The sequence below is a fragment of the Lynx canadensis genome, chromosome C2 (assembly GCF_007474595.2).
Source record: "Lynx canadensis isolate LIC74 chromosome C2, mLynCan4.pri.v2, whole genome shotgun sequence".
NCBI classification, from domain to species: domain Eukaryota; kingdom Metazoa; phylum Chordata; class Mammalia; order Carnivora; family Felidae; genus Lynx; species Lynx canadensis.
Window position 1 is genome coordinate 16,652,857 of NC_044311.2, and position 18,468 is coordinate 16,671,324.

The 18,468-nt window shown below is 46.7% G+C and overlaps 2 protein-coding genes across 4 annotated transcripts in view; one reads left to right on the forward strand and one right to left on the reverse strand.

Moving 5' to 3' along the window:
• TOP2B (DNA topoisomerase II beta) overlaps window positions 1-4,061 on the forward strand; it is a 64,858-nt gene extending 60,797 nt beyond the window's left edge. Inside the window, 3 exon segments of the mRNA XM_030330642.2 lie at window positions 805-927; window positions 2,406-2,500; window positions 3,379-4,061. Of these exon segments, the coding sequence (XP_030186502.2) occupies window positions 805-927; window positions 2,406-2,500; window positions 3,379-3,546 (386 nt within the window). The 3' untranslated portion in view covers window positions 3,547-4,061.
• A 1,137-nt stretch (window positions 4,062-5,198) lies between these two features.
• The window catches only part of RARB (retinoic acid receptor beta), a 171,500-nt gene continuing 158,230 nt past the window's right edge, over window positions 5,199-18,468 (reverse strand). For all 3 annotated transcript variants that reach the window (XM_030330639.1, XM_030330640.1, XM_030330641.1), the window contains exons 6-8: window positions 7,938-8,142; window positions 6,948-7,106; window positions 5,199-5,395 (exon numbers count right to left, since the gene is read on the reverse strand). In XM_030330639.1, coding sequence (XP_030186499.1) covers window positions 5,199-5,395; window positions 6,948-7,106; window positions 7,938-8,142 — 561 coding nt within the window. The remainder of the gene's footprint in view (window positions 5,396-6,947; window positions 7,107-7,937; window positions 8,143-18,468) is intronic.

Consider the following 18,468-nt stretch of genomic DNA (forward strand, 5'->3'; position numbering starts at 1 on the left):
CTTAGTCATAAGGATTCAGGGAAAAGCCACAAAACCTGTGGTTGCCGCGGCCATGAGTGTGGACTCTCTTGCCGTCCTAATGAGGGGCCTTTACCCTAGCATCTCAGATTGGGCCCAGGAATACATTTTCCATGTAATTAGCCTGTTCTGGTTTTTGTTTTTTAATTTTTACTAATCACACAAGTGAAGTCTGATTTATCAGTTTTCACATAGAATGTAAATGAAGCAGAAAAACATTCTATTTTAAAAGCAAAATTCATAAAACAAAGGCTTTTGGGCCTATTGTCTTACCTGGAATTTTCACATTTCTTTCTACATAAAAGTGCCATGTTTGGATTTCAACTTTTCAACTTTGAATTGAAGTGAATCAGCTTCTATTCATGGTATTTAGGGGTCCTGTAAAAATGTTTTTTCCTTCCTCTAAAACATTTTAGAAGTTAGAACGTAACATGTGGTTATACTTGAGTTGTAATTAATGTCAAATATGTTACTTTTCTATCATGACTATATTTTTACTACTGCTTTTTAAAAGTTCCTGCTTAATTCACATTAATGGCCTTTGTTTAAAATAATCTCCCACGAAATAGCAAAAGGCATATTCATAATTAAATAAAAAGCATGGTGTCATCTGTGAGAAATTGTTTGGCTTTATACTGGCACCAAGGGAAGAGAAACCATTTTGTTATGTAAGGCTGCTCAATTTCCTATCAGCAGTAAGAAATTCCATTGTTACAGGATTCGCTTGAGCATGGTTTGCTGGTAAGTGTATTACATTGATTTATGAAATGGAAATTTGCTTAATAGGAAAACCATCTTCAGATACAACTGCTAAGCCCAAGAGAACCCCTAAACAGAAGAAAGTAGAGACTATAAACTCTGACTCAGATTCAGAATTCGGCATTCCAAAGAAGAGTACACCCCCAAAAGGTGAGGATTATGTTTAACCCTCTAATGGATGTCATTTCGTCTCTTCTCATTGAATTTAGAAAGACTGTACTGTTTTGTTTTAAATTGCTTTACTCCTCAACAAGGAATATGTTTAAGAATTAGTGCTGAATTAGAGTCCAGAGGAAGTCTAGTGCTTTGTTTTAGGAATCAAGGAATTACGACTCGGAAGTTAAATAAACAACTTACATACCTAAGAATGGTTCAGAGACCCCCTGCACAGACTCACTGGGAGCAGTTATTGAGAAGGCAGATGAGGGCTCCTTGCCAAGTGGAGAGTGACCATTCCCAGGAGCTGGGACTTGTACTCTGGAGCTGTTGTTTGCTCATCTAGGAACCAGTTCTTCATCCTGGAACCCTCATTTCCTTCCAGAATCTAGAAAAGTCCTCAAAGGTGCTTTTTAAAAAATATGTGTAAGATAGTTTTTTCTGAGGGTAGCCGCTCAGCCTTTTCTCCCAACTGACAGATTTACCATCAGTGTATTTAGAGTGGTGATTGGGATAAGGAGATAGCTACATAGAAACAAGGGAGAATAGGGGCAAAAAAGAAACAGTGATTGAGGAGATCAGTACTTCTGTTATGCCTGGCTTGAAACTGTTAAAGATTCAGAAGTGCCATTTCATTGATTCATTTGATAAAATAGGACATCCCAAGATTGTTTAGGCTATCCATACTAGTACAATCTGGTTCGTCATAGCTCTTAAAGAATTTTTAAAATTTAGAATGGCAGTTTAGTTCCATTTTCTCTTTCACTGGCATCATTGTAGGATGTAGAATATTTTGTCACCATTTGCATATTACTTTTCCCCCCTTTCTCCTCCAGTGAGAATAAGAGGTTAGTTAGGTAGAAAAAAAAAATAGCTGCATGTGGTGCTTTTAAGTCTGAGAAGGAACATGGATTTGACAGACTATGATTAATACTCGGGGTTTATTCTAAGACTGTGCTACCTAAAATGGGATCTGCAGTTGGTTGTTACTAGTGCATAAGTAAAATTTGGACTACACATTTAAACATAATTTGTGCTAATAAGAAAATATGTATTTTCTAGTAATTCATATTGTGTTTTTAAAGGTACTAGTCTATGACAAATTAGAAACTAAAACTTGTGTTCATCACATACAAGTTAAAAAGCAACAAGACATTTTCTTTTTAGGCACAAAGACCACATGTTCAAAATGTAAATGTTTTCTCTTGTGTATCAGGAGTTTGGTCATTAAAATTTGTCACCAGGACCTTCCAACTAGTTTTAAATGTATTTGTGAAATACTCTTTCGTCCCATCGATCCCAAAACTGAAATGATGCCACCAAATAGTTTCTACATCATTTATATTTAGAGACCAGGATTGCAGTACTGATTGGGGCATGCCAAAGAAGTGAACTATATAATGTTGTGACATTTATCTTTTTATACTGTACTTTAACCTTGGGAGGAAAAAACCCCTTTGTATCATTTTAAGGTAAAGGCCGAGGAGCAAAGAAAAGGAAAGCATCTGGCTCTGAAAATGAAGGTGATTATAACCCTGGCAGGAAAACATCCAAAACACCAAGCAAGGTAATCAGGAACATCTTTTTATGCATTGTTTTACGATGATCTATAACTGGCTTAGTTGGCTTATTACTATAAGGTCTTCTAACACTTTAAACCTAGCCTCTCTTATGCATACGGCACTTATGTATAGTTAAAAGAATTATCCAAGTATAAGATGCATACAATCAGGACTATTTCTTGGGTAAAAGTCTGGCATAAATGAGCCTACTTAATTAAGAGTATTCTATTTCATCCAATGAACGATTGAAGTTATTGGCTATGTGTCTGAAATACTTTTCAGACCAAATAAAGGCTGTTTCTTTTTAGCTTGGATTTATTTGCCCAGGCTCTGATTTTTTTCTTTTAACTTGAATTCATTTGTGGCTAATTTTCACAGTCTGACCTTTCTCCAGGAGCACACAATCTTTTTTATAGGTAAAAGAAAAACATCCAGTGTCCTTTTTCTTCTCTCCCTATTAAAATGTAAAAATACAAACATGATTTTAGCTTCACGCCATTCTCCACCTTGGCCTTTTCCATCCAGTCTTCCATGTGTCTGGTCCATCTTGGTGACTCCTCTCTGCATTTTCATAATAAATATTGTGCATAAGTTTTGTTTTCCTTTCATGAATTGAGAGGTACTTACAAGTAAATAATTTGTACTAATCTGGGTACTGTGCATAGTTGCTTGGTAATAGAGAAATTCAGAAAAAAATATCACCACGGTGGCAGATTATTATACTTCATCATTTTTATAAAGGTAACTTAAGTTAGCATTACAATTATGATTTTAGAAGCCTCGTTATTTGTATTATTTCTCAAATGTAAGTGAAGTATAAGGAATAATTCTTTTTAACATTAGTCTTTTCCTTTTTTCTTTTTTTTCTTTAAACCATGTCTAGAAAATGAAGAAAACCTCTTTTGATCAGGATTCAGATGTGGACATCTTCCCATCAGATTTCACTTCTGAAGCACCTTCTCTGCCACGGAGCGGTCGGGCTAGGAAAGAAGTAAAATATTTTGCAGAGTCCGATGATGAAGAAGATGTTGATTTTGCAATGTTTAATTAAGTGCCCAAAGAGCACAGAAACATTTTTCAACAGATAAATTGTGTTGTCCTTTTGTCTTTTCTGTCTCAGACTTTTGTACATCTGGCTTATTTTAATGTGATGATGTAATTGATGGTTTTTTATTATTGTGGTAGGCCTTTTAACATTTTGTTCTTACACATACGGTTTTATGCTCTTTTTTACTCATTGAAATGTCATGTACTGTCTGATTGGCTTGTAGAATTGTTATAGACTGCCGTGCATTAGCACAGATTTTAATTGTCATGGTTGCAGACTACAGACCTGCTTTTTGAAATGAAATTTAAACATTAAAAATGGAACTGTGTACTCTGTGTCTTTACTAAAGATGGAAGTGTAGTAAAAGCTCCCATACACTCTTAAAATAAATATATTTTATTCTTTGCCAGGAGACTCCATGGAAAAAGGTAAACAGTATATGAACATAGAAAGCATTGTTAAACAATCTCAATGTACAAACAGAGCCAGTGAAAGTACATCACAGACTTGCTAATATAACAAAAAAAATCCACTAGTGCTTAAATGAGAACTAAGAAACTGACACTTGTATCTGTTAACCACTCTACCACAGCTTTCACTCTGCTTCATAGTGATTGAACAAGGTCAAAGGATGCAGATTCTCTGTCCATGCCTTTAGGGGTTCATACTAGCCCCCGGGCATCAAGGAGGCTAGGAAAGAAAAAAAACCCTCAATACCAGGCATGAATGAGGAAGGACACTGGAGTTACACGGTGTAGGTGGTAGACCAGTCTGTAATTATCCCATGAAATTTCCCTAATGGCTTGTGAACAGGTAAACAAAAACTTATTAACACTGAAAAGTGTTTCTGCCTTGGAGGCTACCATTACTGTAAAAATGTATCTTTAAAAAAAAAATTGTGTAGTGATGTCATTAAGATAAACCACTCTTAAAGTGACATTAACAGTTGAACAAATGACATCTGATTAACTGAACTGGCAGTTACACCGATACAGAATTCTCTTCTGCTAGTGCAGTGAATTTGTATCTTTTTACTGGGCAACATGAAATAGAAGACGCAGTTTGAGAGCGTCAGAAAGAGCAAGGACAAGCTTCCGTACTAACTAAATTAGACTTCTCTCTAGCTTTGTCATACTGTACAACAGTCCCCTTTCCTTACCTTGGTGTCCTGATTACTCTGTGAAAGCAAGTTATTTTTTTGAGCCTCTCTTAGCTGGACGCGTGCAGTAGTCTGTTCCGCAACCTCGGTGTCTTGGTTGAGTATGCAAGGCAAAAGGAAAGCACCAAACATACAGTATAGAAAGAACAGAGCCATACTTCTGTATGTACAAAGTCTTCAGAAACTTAACCGGGGTAAATCATTTCGACTGGGTCTTTGCCATGCAATCTTGAGTGTTCAAAGAGGAAAATAGAAGCTTTTAACTAGTTTCTGGTTGCACGAAATGGCTGAGTTTTAGAATTTAAAAAGTTTGTATTTCTAGGTAAGTTAGACAGTGAGGAGTAAATATTGATACATATGAAAACTTCTTGGTCCTTCTTGAGTTTTAATATATTTTCAGTCCGAAAACTAAGCAGCAGTAAAAATGTTTCTTTCTTGCGGTTTAAATCCTGGAACTGAAGGTACTGGGGAATGTTTGAAGTGGCTGGAAAGTGTCTTATTGCACCAGTGGTGACTGACTGACCCCGCTGTTTTCCACCGAGCTGGGTGAGATGCTGGGACTGTGCTCCGCTGGGTTCCCGCTCGAACTGGGGGTCAAGGGTTCATGTCCTTCAGAATTCTCCAGCATTTCCTGAATGAGAGGTGGCATTGATCCAGGAATTTCCATTTTCAAGGTAATTACACGTTCTGCACCTTTTAAAGAGAGATAATAGAAATCTGGTAGAGATAAGGAGTCAAGCTGAAGAACTAAGTCTCCACCTTCACTGACTTGAACGAGGGTTTTGGTGAAAACCGTGCTGCCAGTGCCTTCCAGAGGCTACCCTAATTTTACGACATTTAAATATTTCTACTCCATCTATAGAAAAGCAGCACAGACGCGGTGACTTCCTTAAATGTGCTGCTCCCATGCCCGAGTCAGTTGTAGGAAACAGTGTCAACATATATTCACTTAATTTACAAAGAGACGTTCTTGATAAAAGACCAGAAAGAGCGTGTCTTCCAACAAGACAGTTTTCAAGGATACCAGTTACCCGCAAAGGAAGGAAGCGACAGGTAACAACTAACAAATGGGCGGCTTGTCAACTTGGACGCAGCACTTCCCTGTCCAGGGCAACAGGCACTAGCCACGTGCGACGATTTAAATTTGCTACATTACAATCAGGACAAACAGTGCCTCTATTGAATTAGACACTTTTTTAGTGCTCGAGAGCCACGTGTAGCTAGTGGCTCCTTGTATTGGACAAGGCAGATTAGAGAGTATGTCCATAATCACAGCAAATTCTATTAGCACCGGTCTAGCTAGATCTAGACAATGACAGTATTAAGTTAAACAGCCTCACTGTTTTTAAAATCAAAGACCTCGTAATTCTAATGGCCAAGCACTGGTATCTGCTGTTTGCAGAGACTCTGAACCCCATGCTAAGGATGAACTCAGGAACGGCTCATCGAGGAAACCTCTTCAAAGTAGCTCAAGAATCGAGACTCCTCGTCCAACAAATTCACCGTGTTTTTTAAGCACTTTGTGAAATGCAGAGTTGGTTCCTTGGCTCGACCAGGTCTTCAGGGCCAGAGCACGCTAATGGGGAAGGAGAAGGACCGCAGCAGGCTGGGTACCAGGGATAGCTGCTGAGTTTTCTCTCCACACAGCAAAGCCCGACGCTAACACTCAACTGTGATATAGCTCTAGGCACTTCTGTAATTGCTCGCGTTGCCACACAAACTGAAAATCACTAGGCCAAGAATATTTATACCTCTCAGGAGAGCAAGAGTTCCTTTGCTGAGAAGTGTGCAGAAGTAAATCTGCCAACACGCGAGATAGCAACGGCAACACCGATGGAGAGAGACACTTCACCCAGTAACAACTGCCCTAAGTACTATTCATTTTCCCCAGGTTTGGATGGTCAGGAAAAACTGGAGTCAAGTTTATAGCAACCAGAACATGTGTGCCAAGGCATGAGATGAAAAAGGCTGTCATAGAGTACATTCTCCTGAAAACAGTTTTTCTATTTACTTAGTAATCTGAATTATAAACTCAATCTATTAAGATCATTGAGCAGGGTAAGATTTAAGGTGTTTTGTTTTTTTTTAAAGGGTGAATACTATATTCCTTCTGATTTCCGTGAGAAATGAATTCCGGAACAACAACAACAAAAAGACAACTATTATCAAACATCCTGAATGAAAACATCAGTTTAAAAACAAGTCAGGACCACTTGGTGAATACAACATAGACTTCGAGACCTACCTTTCGCACTGATGCTGCGGAGATCTGTGATTTTCATTAAGATCTTTGGAAACATGTGAGGCTTGCTGGGTCGTCTCTTTCGGATATAAATTTTTAGTGCTTCCAGCAGTGGTTCTTGTAGCTTATCTACTTTTGTTGGTTCCTCAAGGTCCTGGCGGTCTAGACAGCAGGAATAAAGGATAAACAATTAGGGCAACAAGAGTCACGCACCTGCCAGGTGAGTGTGCGTCCTTGTTCCTCCCAGCACGTTATCATTTTATTAATGTGATGATTCCATCACATACACAACTTTGAAGATACAGGGAACTGCTTTAGGCAGTGATACTTGAACGTGTCCCTCTTGCTGGTCAAAAGCACATTCTGATGCCTGGTTGCTTTTGTTCCAGGAAGAGAATTACTCCTTGTGACCAGGAGGTGTCACTACTGAACTGAATTCAAACAAGCCTTGAGCAGGATGGTTCTAACAGCAAGGTAAACAGGCCCCGTAATCAAAGCCATTACTTTTTAACCACTTATGATTCAACCTCCTGTGAGCCAGTAGGGGTCAGTACAGAGCAGAAAGCCATATTTTATCCTGGTCCTTCAAGGTTTGGGCGTTGGGGTGGGGGTGGGTTGGGGGAGACAAACCAATGAATTGTAGTCCCAGCCACTAAAGTAGCAAACAGCACAATCAAGTCCCTAGCATTATCATTAAAATGTCCCTGGGCAATTTATTTTACAACAGTCTGATCCTACCTTTGAAATAATAACCTGTGGCAACTGGAGAAATAGCACTGTGGTATTTCAGAGCAACAGGATCCCAAGTACCTTTATTTAATTTATAACCATATGGAAAAATGCAACGGACCCCAAGCATGCATGCCTGGCTATTTATTCACGTGTCTTTTTCCATGCAAAATAACTCTGGAATGGAGATGGGAATTTCCCATAAATGACAAGTGCAAGTTGTTCTTCATGGAATCTCATGAGGGTTTTCTAGGTAGTTGGTACCTCCACAGATTAAGCAGATGGCACTAAGAAGGCCTGTTTCTGTGTCATCCATTTCCAAAGGCAGGAGCTGGTTGGCAAAGGTGAACACAAGGTCAGTCAGAGGACCAAATCCAGCATTGTGCATCTGAGTTCGATTTAGGGTAAGGCCATCTGAAAAAGTCATGGTGTCTTGTTCTGGGGTATACCTGGTGCAAATTCTAAGAATCTGGAAGGAAAAAAAAAAAAGCATATTTGATGGGTCATCAAAGCCAGCTTGTTCTTACAGCATCAACCAGATCTAGGCATGTAGATTTCCAAAGACCTCTTGCATCACACGCACACGGTCCCGCTTTGGGATGTGTGATGTCTTCTGCAGCTCTTTCATTAAAAGAACAGAAGTCAAAACATGGGTTAACGTTATTTAGGGAACAATAAAAGGACAAAAGAAATTTTGAGAACCACTTGTGCTAAAAGTAATTCATTTGACTTGAATAAACATTTACTGAGTACCTACTTATGTCCCAGGCACTGTGCCAGGTGCTGGGGATAAGAAGAACAAGATTTTTTTTTAAAGAGCTTACAGTCTACAAAAAAAAAAAAAAAAAAAAGGCAATATGTACCATTAAATGCCTAGTACATGTCAAATGTTCTCATGCCCTACGTTCAATCTTTCAAACAACGCCCTAGAGTGAGTATTATTCCTATTTTACAGATAAGGGGCTAAAGCTCAGAAAGGTGAAGCCGTATGGCCAGTGTCACACAATTAACATGTGGCTGCACTGGATTCAAACCCAGGTGAGGCCCCCTCTTCCGTGATGCCTCTGGTCACGCAGCTCCACAGACAAGGAGAGTACGAGCAGGGGTGGAACCGGGAAGGCAGTTGGGCGTTCGGACGTCCTCTGACACCGGTGGGAGCGAGTCCAGGGCGCACACACCCAGAAGAGGCAACATTTCAACTAAGCTCAGAAATATGGCTGGGATCCTAGGTAAGCAACCTTGGTCACGATGCCACAGTCTCGCAATGCCACCTCGCACGGCCTTGATAGGAAACTCTGCCGCCACCCCAGCAGACCTGCTACTGGGAAGTTGCCTGCTCCGGGCTCAGGGCCTTCGGGCCTCGCTCAGCATGGTGAACTCCAAAACACCTTTCTGGTGTTCCTGCTGCCCTGTCAGTCCTCATTGTGGGCAAGACGCTCCGTGCATTCTGGAACACTCAGCCACCCAGAAGCATATTTCTGCACCAACAACTGTGAGGGACCTTTCTGCAAACCAGGTTTCCACATTTGACTTTTTCATCTAAAAAAGTCTCAGAGCTTCACGAAGCACAGAGACAAATTTATTCCACCTGGACAGGAGTGAAGAACCCAGTAGGTGGATGGAGCTGAGTGTTTTTTCCCAGATGTTGGTGCTCAGTTTGGGTGTGGTCACCATGAACTTCAGTGTCAACCGAGAGGACAGATGTGACCAGAAGGGTCTGCCATCTTCCTGTGATGCGGCCACGTGCAGAGGGGGTGGCTCTCGGACGAAGCCACAGGACTCCCAGCTGGCAGGGAAGTCCCAGACGTACAGCCCTCCCCACTCTCCATATTCTCACCAAGACTCCTAAAGCAGGAACTAGGTCAAATCTTTTATCTTGAAGGCAAGTGCTGGGGGGTTGGGGGGTAAGGACAGCTCCCGTGCAGAGGACCATCCTGACTGGCTAAGTGACCGCAAAGGCCTCATAGCCACTGGAGCACAGTTAGCCAGGGGGCAGGGCGGTCACACTGGAAAGGTCGCATGTTCTTGGGTCCTTGCTCTGGTGTTCCCTGAACCTCCAAGAAGACTGGGCCAGGAGCCAGCCCTCCTCTTACATGCAGGACTCGGACTTGGGCAGGAGCATGAGGATGTCCTGCCCCGTAAAGTGAGGGCATGGGACGCTCGTGGATTAAAAACACGTCCGACTCTTGGTCAGGACATCTCCTGAGAGGAGAACGGTGAATGATTAGCACTCCCGCCTCCAACTTACAGTAGCTAATGTTTTTATTGATCAGCAACTACGTGCCAGGTACCATGCTAACTTTTAACGTATTGTTTAATTCTTGTATCAACCCAGGAGTTAGGACTATTGTTATCCCATTTTACAGACGGGGAAACCAATGCGAATTAACAGCTTGTCCTTGGGTGCCTAACTACAAGATGGCATGACTCGCTTCAGGCGACCTGTCTCCAGCACTTAAGCACTCCGCTATGCTCTTAGCCTCTGCTTCACAGCTGCCTCGTTCCTCCGCAGGCCGCTATCCGCTCCAGCCGCCTAAGGTGAGATGACCTCTGGCCTGGAGTTAATCTGGATATGAGCCTCATTTGCCTTCTTAGCTGGGTGCCTTTGCACCGTGTACAACCTGAACAGTTATCCATGGTGACCTACCGGCATACGGGAGCGCACGGCCTGTGGTCTGGAAACGGAAAATTTTACAAACTTGAGGCGAGAGGGGCACAACCTCAAACTTAATATTCCTATTCTGTGACCAAGCGGCACCGTGAACTGGAAAGCATCTGAATGTGAGTGGTCACTAAACCATTACAAAGATTCCTCTTCTCTGGATGGGTGGCTGTTTCTGCCTCTCAGGTATTTGCCCAGGGGCCTCTCTGAGCCATTTCCTCTGGGTCCCTGATCGGCTGACCTGTTGCACTTCATCTTGGTAGCTGATGGGCTATGAAGCCATTGCCAGAGTCAGAGCAGCAAAGGAACCAAGAGTTACTTGTCCACCTGAGTTCCCCTGAAAGCCTTTGGCGGGGGGCAGGGTGGGGGGGGGGAAGTACAGTGCCCAAGGTCACGCAAGCAACGGTGCCAGGGCAGACCACAGGACTCCTAGCCCCCAGCCCATGTTCCCTTCAACCACCTGGAGGATCACGAGGAAATGTGCCTGCGTAGGGAGGTATCGTGCGATGGGCAGAGTCGAGTAGGCTCAGTACGTATGGGCTCAAAATCTCCAGGCGCTTTTCCAGTTTGGAATCAAGGAGGTACTAAAGAAGTCTTTGCAGCCGTAGCACGCTGCCAAGAAGTGAATGCTCTAGATCTGTCCCTGCAATAATGAAAGAAACCAGGGTTTGCTGGAAAGGAACAGAAGACCAAGATTTAGGCGTTTGCAAGCTGTCAACAGCTCACTTGGAAATCCAAATCCAAACTGCAGTGCACAGACTCTCCTATTCTGAAGGGGGTCCCTCCTCAGGAGTTGGAAAGTGTTTGGATTCTCATGAAGCGTTTATGTTCTGTTGCCTTTCTCTCTCTAGAAAAGTTCAAAACCAGAAGCAAGTATCAACGGGCTGTCCGGAGACGAAGGCACATGGCCTGAGATGGGAGAACGGTCAACGTCTTCTTTTATCAGGAGGAACGCCACGCCCACCCTGCCCCGGCTGGGCCCAGTGGGCAGCGGGCATCTTCCTCACGGCTTCCGGCCAGGCCCGCCTCTGGGCACAAACCAAGGACTTTCACTTTGTTCAAGTCAAATGCCAGTGGCAACTACCAAGTGCTTCACCGGTATTAAAAAACGCCCTTTGTTTGAAATGAGGGTATTTCATCTGAAAGAGGAGCACGCAAGTCCCACGAGGTGGGTAAAATTAGCCCGGGCGAGGCTGACTCCCCTAAGGAGAGCCCTGTCGGGCAGCACAGAGCTCTGCTGAGGGCCAAACCTGAGACTGCAGCCTTCCTGCTTTCAGCAAGGACAACGGAGTATCGCTCCACTGCCTTTTGGGTGCCCCCGGGGAGCAGACTGCCAGAGATTGGAGCTGTGGCAAGATCTGAGCACGTGGGATCCCAGGGACAGAGGAGGCACCAGTCGACACCCTTCTCCCCTCGTCCCTGTGACTGCTCTAATCCAAACTGCCATCGCCTCTCCTCCGGGGATGGCCTCCACTCCCATTCCTACAGCCACAGCACAGGGTCCAAAACGTTCACTAGAGGGGCCTCGCCCTTGCTGAGTTCCCTCCAATGGCTTTGAGCCGTTTTAGACCCAGGACGTTCACACTTCTTCCCGCAGCAGCGTCCGTGACCTCTGTCTATCCCGCCCCCGCCCATTTTTCCCCTCGCCATATTGGCCATATTGGTCTTTCTGAATCTCTAGCAACTCAGTGTCGCAGCAAAGCATATGCGTTTGCTGTTCCCTCTGCCTTTGATGCCTTTCCCTTGGTCTTCATGATTCTCCCTACTCAGAGCTCAGTTCAACCGTCACCTCCTCAGGATGCACAGGGAACACACTTCCTAAAACCTATTACTTTCTATCATATCACCCCTTTTATTTGAAATATAAAATTGTTTTAAAACTGGGGTATAGCATGTGCAGTGGTTTTAATATATGCCCACAAATTCTTTGCTACTACTCCTTTTAAGGAGTAAAGCTTCATTCCTCTGCCCCTTGAGTGTGGGCAGGACCCAGTGACTTGGTGCTAACATAGAATCCACTAGAAGCAACGGGTAGGACTCTGGAGAGTAAGTCCTAGGAGGCGAGGCACCGTGGACTCCTCCCTGACTGCTCTCTTCAATCTCATTTTGGGGAAAGCTGGTTGACACGTCATGAAGACACTATGGCAGCCCCATGGAAAGGTCCATGCGGGAGGGAACCGAGCTCTCCTGGCAATAACCAGCACTATCTTGCCAGGTAGCTGTGAGGAGCCGCCCCCCCCCCCCCCCGGCAGCCCTTCTGCAACTTTATGAAAGACCCTGATCCAGAGGCACCCAGCTGAGTCTGTTCCTAACTCACAGGGACCCCGTGAGATAATAACGCTCATTGTTTATTGCTGCTAAGTTTTGTGGCAACTTGACGTACAGCCGTAGATAATGAGCATAACGTGCTGGCCTTGAGTGTGCACACAGCTCACAGGTAGAGCTGCATGTATTTTCCCCTAAGGGTGCACCCACCCAGATCAAGACACAAAGAGTTCCAGCTCCTACAGGCTCCCTTGGCCCCTCCCGATCCAATCCCCTCCCCCAAGTAACCATTATTTGGACCCCGATTCCCGCAGATCACGTTTGCCTGTTCTTGAACTTTACATAAAGGGGATCCTACACTATAGTCTCTCTTGTGTTGGCCTTTACTTATTAGTCCATAGCATCTCTGACGTTCCCCGCCGTAGCGCATAAAGCCCCGGTTCTTTTTCCTTGCCGGGTAGTATTCCAGTCTGCCCCATCGCCCTGCTTTCTTTTCCCCGCAGCACCGTCACTCTCTGAGCTTGCTGACCACTGGCCCTGTAGAAGATGAGCTCCTAGAAGGAGGCTGGCTCTTTATCTGACCTGCTCCCTGCTGTATCTTTAGCATCTAGGGCAGTGTTGTCCACACAGCAGGTGGCTAATGAATATCTGTTCAATTATTAACAAAGTGGACTCCCTCCTCGGAATCTCTCCCACCTTGTAACCCCCCGAGGGGGGCAGCCAGCGACTTCTGAGTTTCCAGGCAAAGGAGAAAAGCTCAAATTGCTCACACATCTCGGTCTGTGCACTAATTGTATTTGGCAACTGGTGGGCAGATCCTGATCGGATCTGACTCTCCTCCAGCGCTTGTGGGAGTGTTGAAGTAGTGACAATAACAACAACAGTAACACACACACAGCTTTGTGAGGCCGTCTTCCCTGGCACTACATAGCACCTATTATGATGAGCTCATCGGGACAAAATGTTTTCCCCGGCGAGACCTGCCACCAGCCTGCCTTTCTGAGACCAGCACGCGAGGAGCCGTTGCGTTAACGCGTCAAGAGAGACACGAGGGATTAAATTTGATACGATATTCTGTGTCGCCGGATATATTCAAAATATTTGTATGAACGTGTAGTCAATATAAAACATCATTAAGGAGGTGGTTTACATTTTTAAATACTGAGTGCTTGAAATTGAGTGTCTATTTCGTAATGACAGCTCTTCAGCCACATTTCAGGCACTCAGCAGCCACAGGTGGCTTGTGGCTGCCGAACCAGGCGGCACAGCTCGAGCTTGGTTGGGTGTGTGTGTATACACATATGTCCTGATGTGTCAACAGCTCACAATACAAGTTCGCTACCATCTAATTTAAAGGATGCTAATTTAAAGGAGCCCTTACTGTGTGCCAGATACTAAGTGTTTCACATGCATTAACCTAATTAATTATCTGAACAGCTTTACGAGGGAGGAGCCGCCATTCTACCCCTTTCACCGAGCAGATAACGGAGGCTTAGAGAGGTCACATGACTGCTCCACTTCACGAAGCTTCTATAGGGCAGAGCTGGGATTTGAACCCAGGGGGACTGGCTCCATAGCCGGCCCCCTTAACCACCACGCTGACTGCCTCGCGGGGACTTCTGGTGACGGTCGGGGCCAGGGCTCTGGACCCACGGGTGACAAAGCTGGGTGTCAGAGAGACGCGGGGCCTCGTCCCGATGGCACCCGATGGCACCGGTGGCCCGAGGCAGTGCTGAAGCCTGAACCCAGGCTGTGGGCTCCGAGGCCAGAGCCTGCCGCTCTTCGGGCTGGGTCCTGTCTCTACTGAGCCCCTGGAAGGGAGAAGGACAGTTTCACGTGGGAATGGCCCCCCGTGGCTGTGTAGCCACATGGTCCCCAGGACCCCAGGAGCCACAGATCATGTTTTGAGCACCAGAGCAAGGCGCTCCTGCCGCTGGCGTGGGAGTGTTCCCTCAGGGCGGAGAGAGCCGTGGGCGGCAGGAGCCAGGAAGGCCCCGCGTGACTGTCAGGGGAAGACCGCACACTGGAGCTGACCCACGGATTCCGGGATTCCCACTGTGATCTCTAATTCATCTGCACACCCGTTCATTCCCGAGTCCTCAACGAATGCGTCCAGTGTGCCTGGAAGCCTGCTCCAGGGACCAACCCCAACGCGGTCCCCGCCCTCCCCGAGCCGACAAGCAGGCGTACAAGACGCTGCGGAACACGCCTCTAATTACGAGAGAGACCTGTGGGGAGCGGGTAGGAACTGGGCGGCTGGTCAGGAAAACCTTTTCTGAGGAGGGGGCATCTGGGCTGAGCGGAGGGGCTGGCCAAGAAGAAAGTGGCGGGACAGTATCTAGAGAGAAGGAACGCCTGCCGGGGCCCTACGGGCCTCCGGCTTCCACTTGAGCTATGGCTGCCTCATCTGCAAACTGGAGATGAGACCAAAAATCCCCCGGAGGGTGTAGTGAGGCTCAATACAGTGTGAGGCGACTGAAGCCTACGGTGTTCCAGACACTGTCCAAGTCCCTTATTTCATTCTCTCCAGTCCCTAAAAGGCAGCTTCTATTCTATCGCCCGAGGCTCAGAGACGGGGAGTGGTTTTCCCAAGGTCACACAGCAGATAAGCAGCAGCCCCAGATTCGGAACCCGGGCAGACTGGCTTCAGAGCCCACACTTGTAACTACTACCGTCAGCAGCTGGGGCAGGCCGAGGGGGAGCTGGGTGGCTGTGGGGCCATGTTGGCGCCTGGGAGACGAGTCTGTAGTAAAGGCGGGAGCTCCCCAGGGAGGGTGGCAGGGCCAGACCACGAACTCTGGAAGGGCAAGGGCTCGCCTCTCCTCCCCGCCATCAAATCCCCCAGGTAGGTCCATCACACAGGAAGTGCCCGACAACTGTGTGTGTGACTTCTTCCCTCGCGCTGCACGAAGAGACCAGTGAAGGGTGGAAACAAGAGCTGGACGGTGGCACACCTCAGCCAAAGCTGGTGGTGACTCCTAACAGCGAGGATGAAAACGTACCGGCCATCTTGTGCTCGCTTCCTCTCAGGCCCGGCCCTGTCGCTCACCTCCCGGCACATTCACCTCCTCACCGCTCCTCAGCTTGCCAGGGCCTCCCCGCCCCAGGGCCTTTCAACTACACTCCCCAGGACCCCTCACTTGCACATGTCTCTGACTGGTGTCTTTTACTGTTCCGGCTCTTTCTATCCCTTCGTTAAGGGTCATCTTCTTCCCTAACCACACCACAGAAATCAAGCCCGGTCCACCGCAGACACGTTCCTGGCCTCGATCCTGCTTCTGTTTTTCTCTGTGGCCCCGTAAGACCCTGCCTATTCATTTACTGTCCGTCTACTCCCAACAGAAGGTCAGCTCCATGAGGGGAGGGATTTTTGTCTGTCCTGTTCACTGCTGTGGCATCGAGCCTAGAACACTGCCTGGCACACAGCAGGGCCTCAGTGAGTATCTGTAAAAGGGAGAGAGGGAAGGAGGTCAGCCGGGAGGAGCAGGGGCGAGCAACCTGAAGGCCAGATGGCCTCAAAGGTTGTTTCTTATGATTTTTAGGTTGACAGAGACTTGACCCCAATTACCTGCAGTTTAGAGGGAGGAGGAGAAGAAACAGGACAGGAAAGATAAAGGAGAGTGAGCAAGAAGGAAAACGTGAGCAAGAACTCAGGCGAGGGGACTCCTCTGGGGCCTCCCTTTCTTGTCCTGAACACAAACTTAGAATGCCACAACTCTGGGGCGAGAAAAGGAAGGTAAACTTCTATCCACAAGGGTTTCGAAGTTTGGCCCATCTTAGGAGAGACCTTTCGGCTTCTTGACCCCTGTGGGAAATCAGGAGGCTCAGAGCAGGGCTCCAGCCCTGAGGGAAGCCTGGCTGTGGTCCCCACAGCAAAGGGTCCCCCCAGCAGGCAGACGCTGGGACAGGAAATCCCTCTAGAGGGCAGTGTGGCAGGGGGCGCAGGCCGGACAGGCTTCGGGCACTCTTTGTCCTTGGACCTCCTTCCTGAGGGGCTCCCACCTCGTGACTGTAAAGCAAACCACGTCCCGCGCGGCCTGTGATTTCCCAGCACAGCGCCGGCCCCGGCAGGCGGCCCCGCGCTCAGACACAGAGGCCCGTCTCGGACCAAACACAACACGATGCGCTGGTGGCCGTGACAGCGTCGGGACAACCGTGACTTTCCTTTCTAGGGGCTGACAACAGCTTCAGCCTGTCTCTGTCTGTGTGTCCTCCTGGTCTTTCTGTCTCACTCTCTCCAGACATCAATGGCTTAGATAAGAAGATTCTTCTAAATGGCTCTGCTAGTTGAGAAGATTCTCATCCGAAAGATGCTCTTTGAAGTTGTGCATTTTTCAGGCTCTCGTGATTAATTGCCTTTGCTACAAATTCTTGGAAATGAGCTCTTGTCCGGGGCCAAATAAGTACCCCTTCTGCTTCACCTCATATGACTGGAGGTCTCTGCCCCTTCCCCGGGTAGAGTTTTCTCTTCCCGTGGCTGCTCTGTGCCAACCCCAACCCCCCTCAAGCCTGTGGAGCCAGGAAGGAGTGGTTGACAGTTTCCTGGACTCGTGGCCACAGGGGCTGAAATTGCCCCCATGTGCTTATGACAGCTTTGTCCCTGATTTCAACGCCACCAACCGAGGATCTACTACATGTTCCACGTTTCTATTCATGCCTGTACTTAAGCCCATGTAAAGAATTACTTTTATTTTAGTTAACACCTTATTGATTTGTACTGCTAGGTAAATGGAGGCTGGGAGAGGTTAAATAACTTGACGAAGGTCATCGAAATTAGTTCCTGGGGGAGCCTGGGTGGCTCAGTTGGTTGAACATCCAACTCTTGATTTCGGCTCAGGTCATGATCTCATAGTTCATGGGTTCGAGCCCCACATCAGGCTCTGTTGACAGTGTGGAGCCTGCTTGGGATTCTCTCTCTCTCTCTCTCTCTCTCTCTCTCTCTCTCCCCCCTCTGCCCCTCCCCCACTCACGCTCGTGCTTGCTCTCTCTATCTCTCAAAATAAATAAACTTAAAAAAAAAAAAAGGAACTGGTTCCTGTTCTACCTGTTTCCACCAAGGGGCTAAGGGCTGATTCTTGGATCTACAGGCAAACCAGAGGAGTGCTTAGTTTTCATTGTAAAGGTGGGATGTGGGAAGATGGCCACGGGAGGTTGGATAGGGATTTTAACGAGGGATCTAAGCACCGTGAACCATTAGGCATAGGGTGTTGTAGAAACAAATGCTCCACTGGAGGATCTCAAAGTATCCTTCTCATTCCTTCTTTCCCAAAGGGCTAGAGTTGAAGGAACCACAGACCGTCACCACCTGGCAGCCAGACAAGAGGAGGACTGAGAAACAAGCAAAGAACCAAAGTCAGAGCCCAAGCATCAGGAAGGCTCCGGGCCCTGCTGGGTGCCCGTGTGATGCAGGGAGTCAGAATTGCACCACATGCCCTGGTGCAGACACCGACCTGCTGCATGCCACCTCACAGGTCCCTCGGCGACTCGAGGCCCCTGGGGCACCTCTCCCCATGCGCTGGTGACTCCAGTCTCTACTAATATCACGGGGGTGTCCTGAGGCTTAGGTGACATTCTCCTGAGAGCTACACTTTAAGCACTCGTGAGGAAAGGATAAGAAAGCCCAGGCTTTGTTGTTAACTATTCCAGTAGCTCCTTACTAACCTCGTTACTGATTTGCTCAAGTGGCTTCTGCTATTCCCTGGTGGTCTGGCTGGTTCTCTGCCCAGGGCCCGCCTAACACCACTCCCTGTCTATGCTTCTAATCCTCTCATGGCTTTGGAGTCCAAAGATGTGGGTCTTGGGTGTGGTTCCAGCAATCACCTGACCCTGGTGACTCACCTAGTCTCCAGCTCCTTATCTGTAAAATGG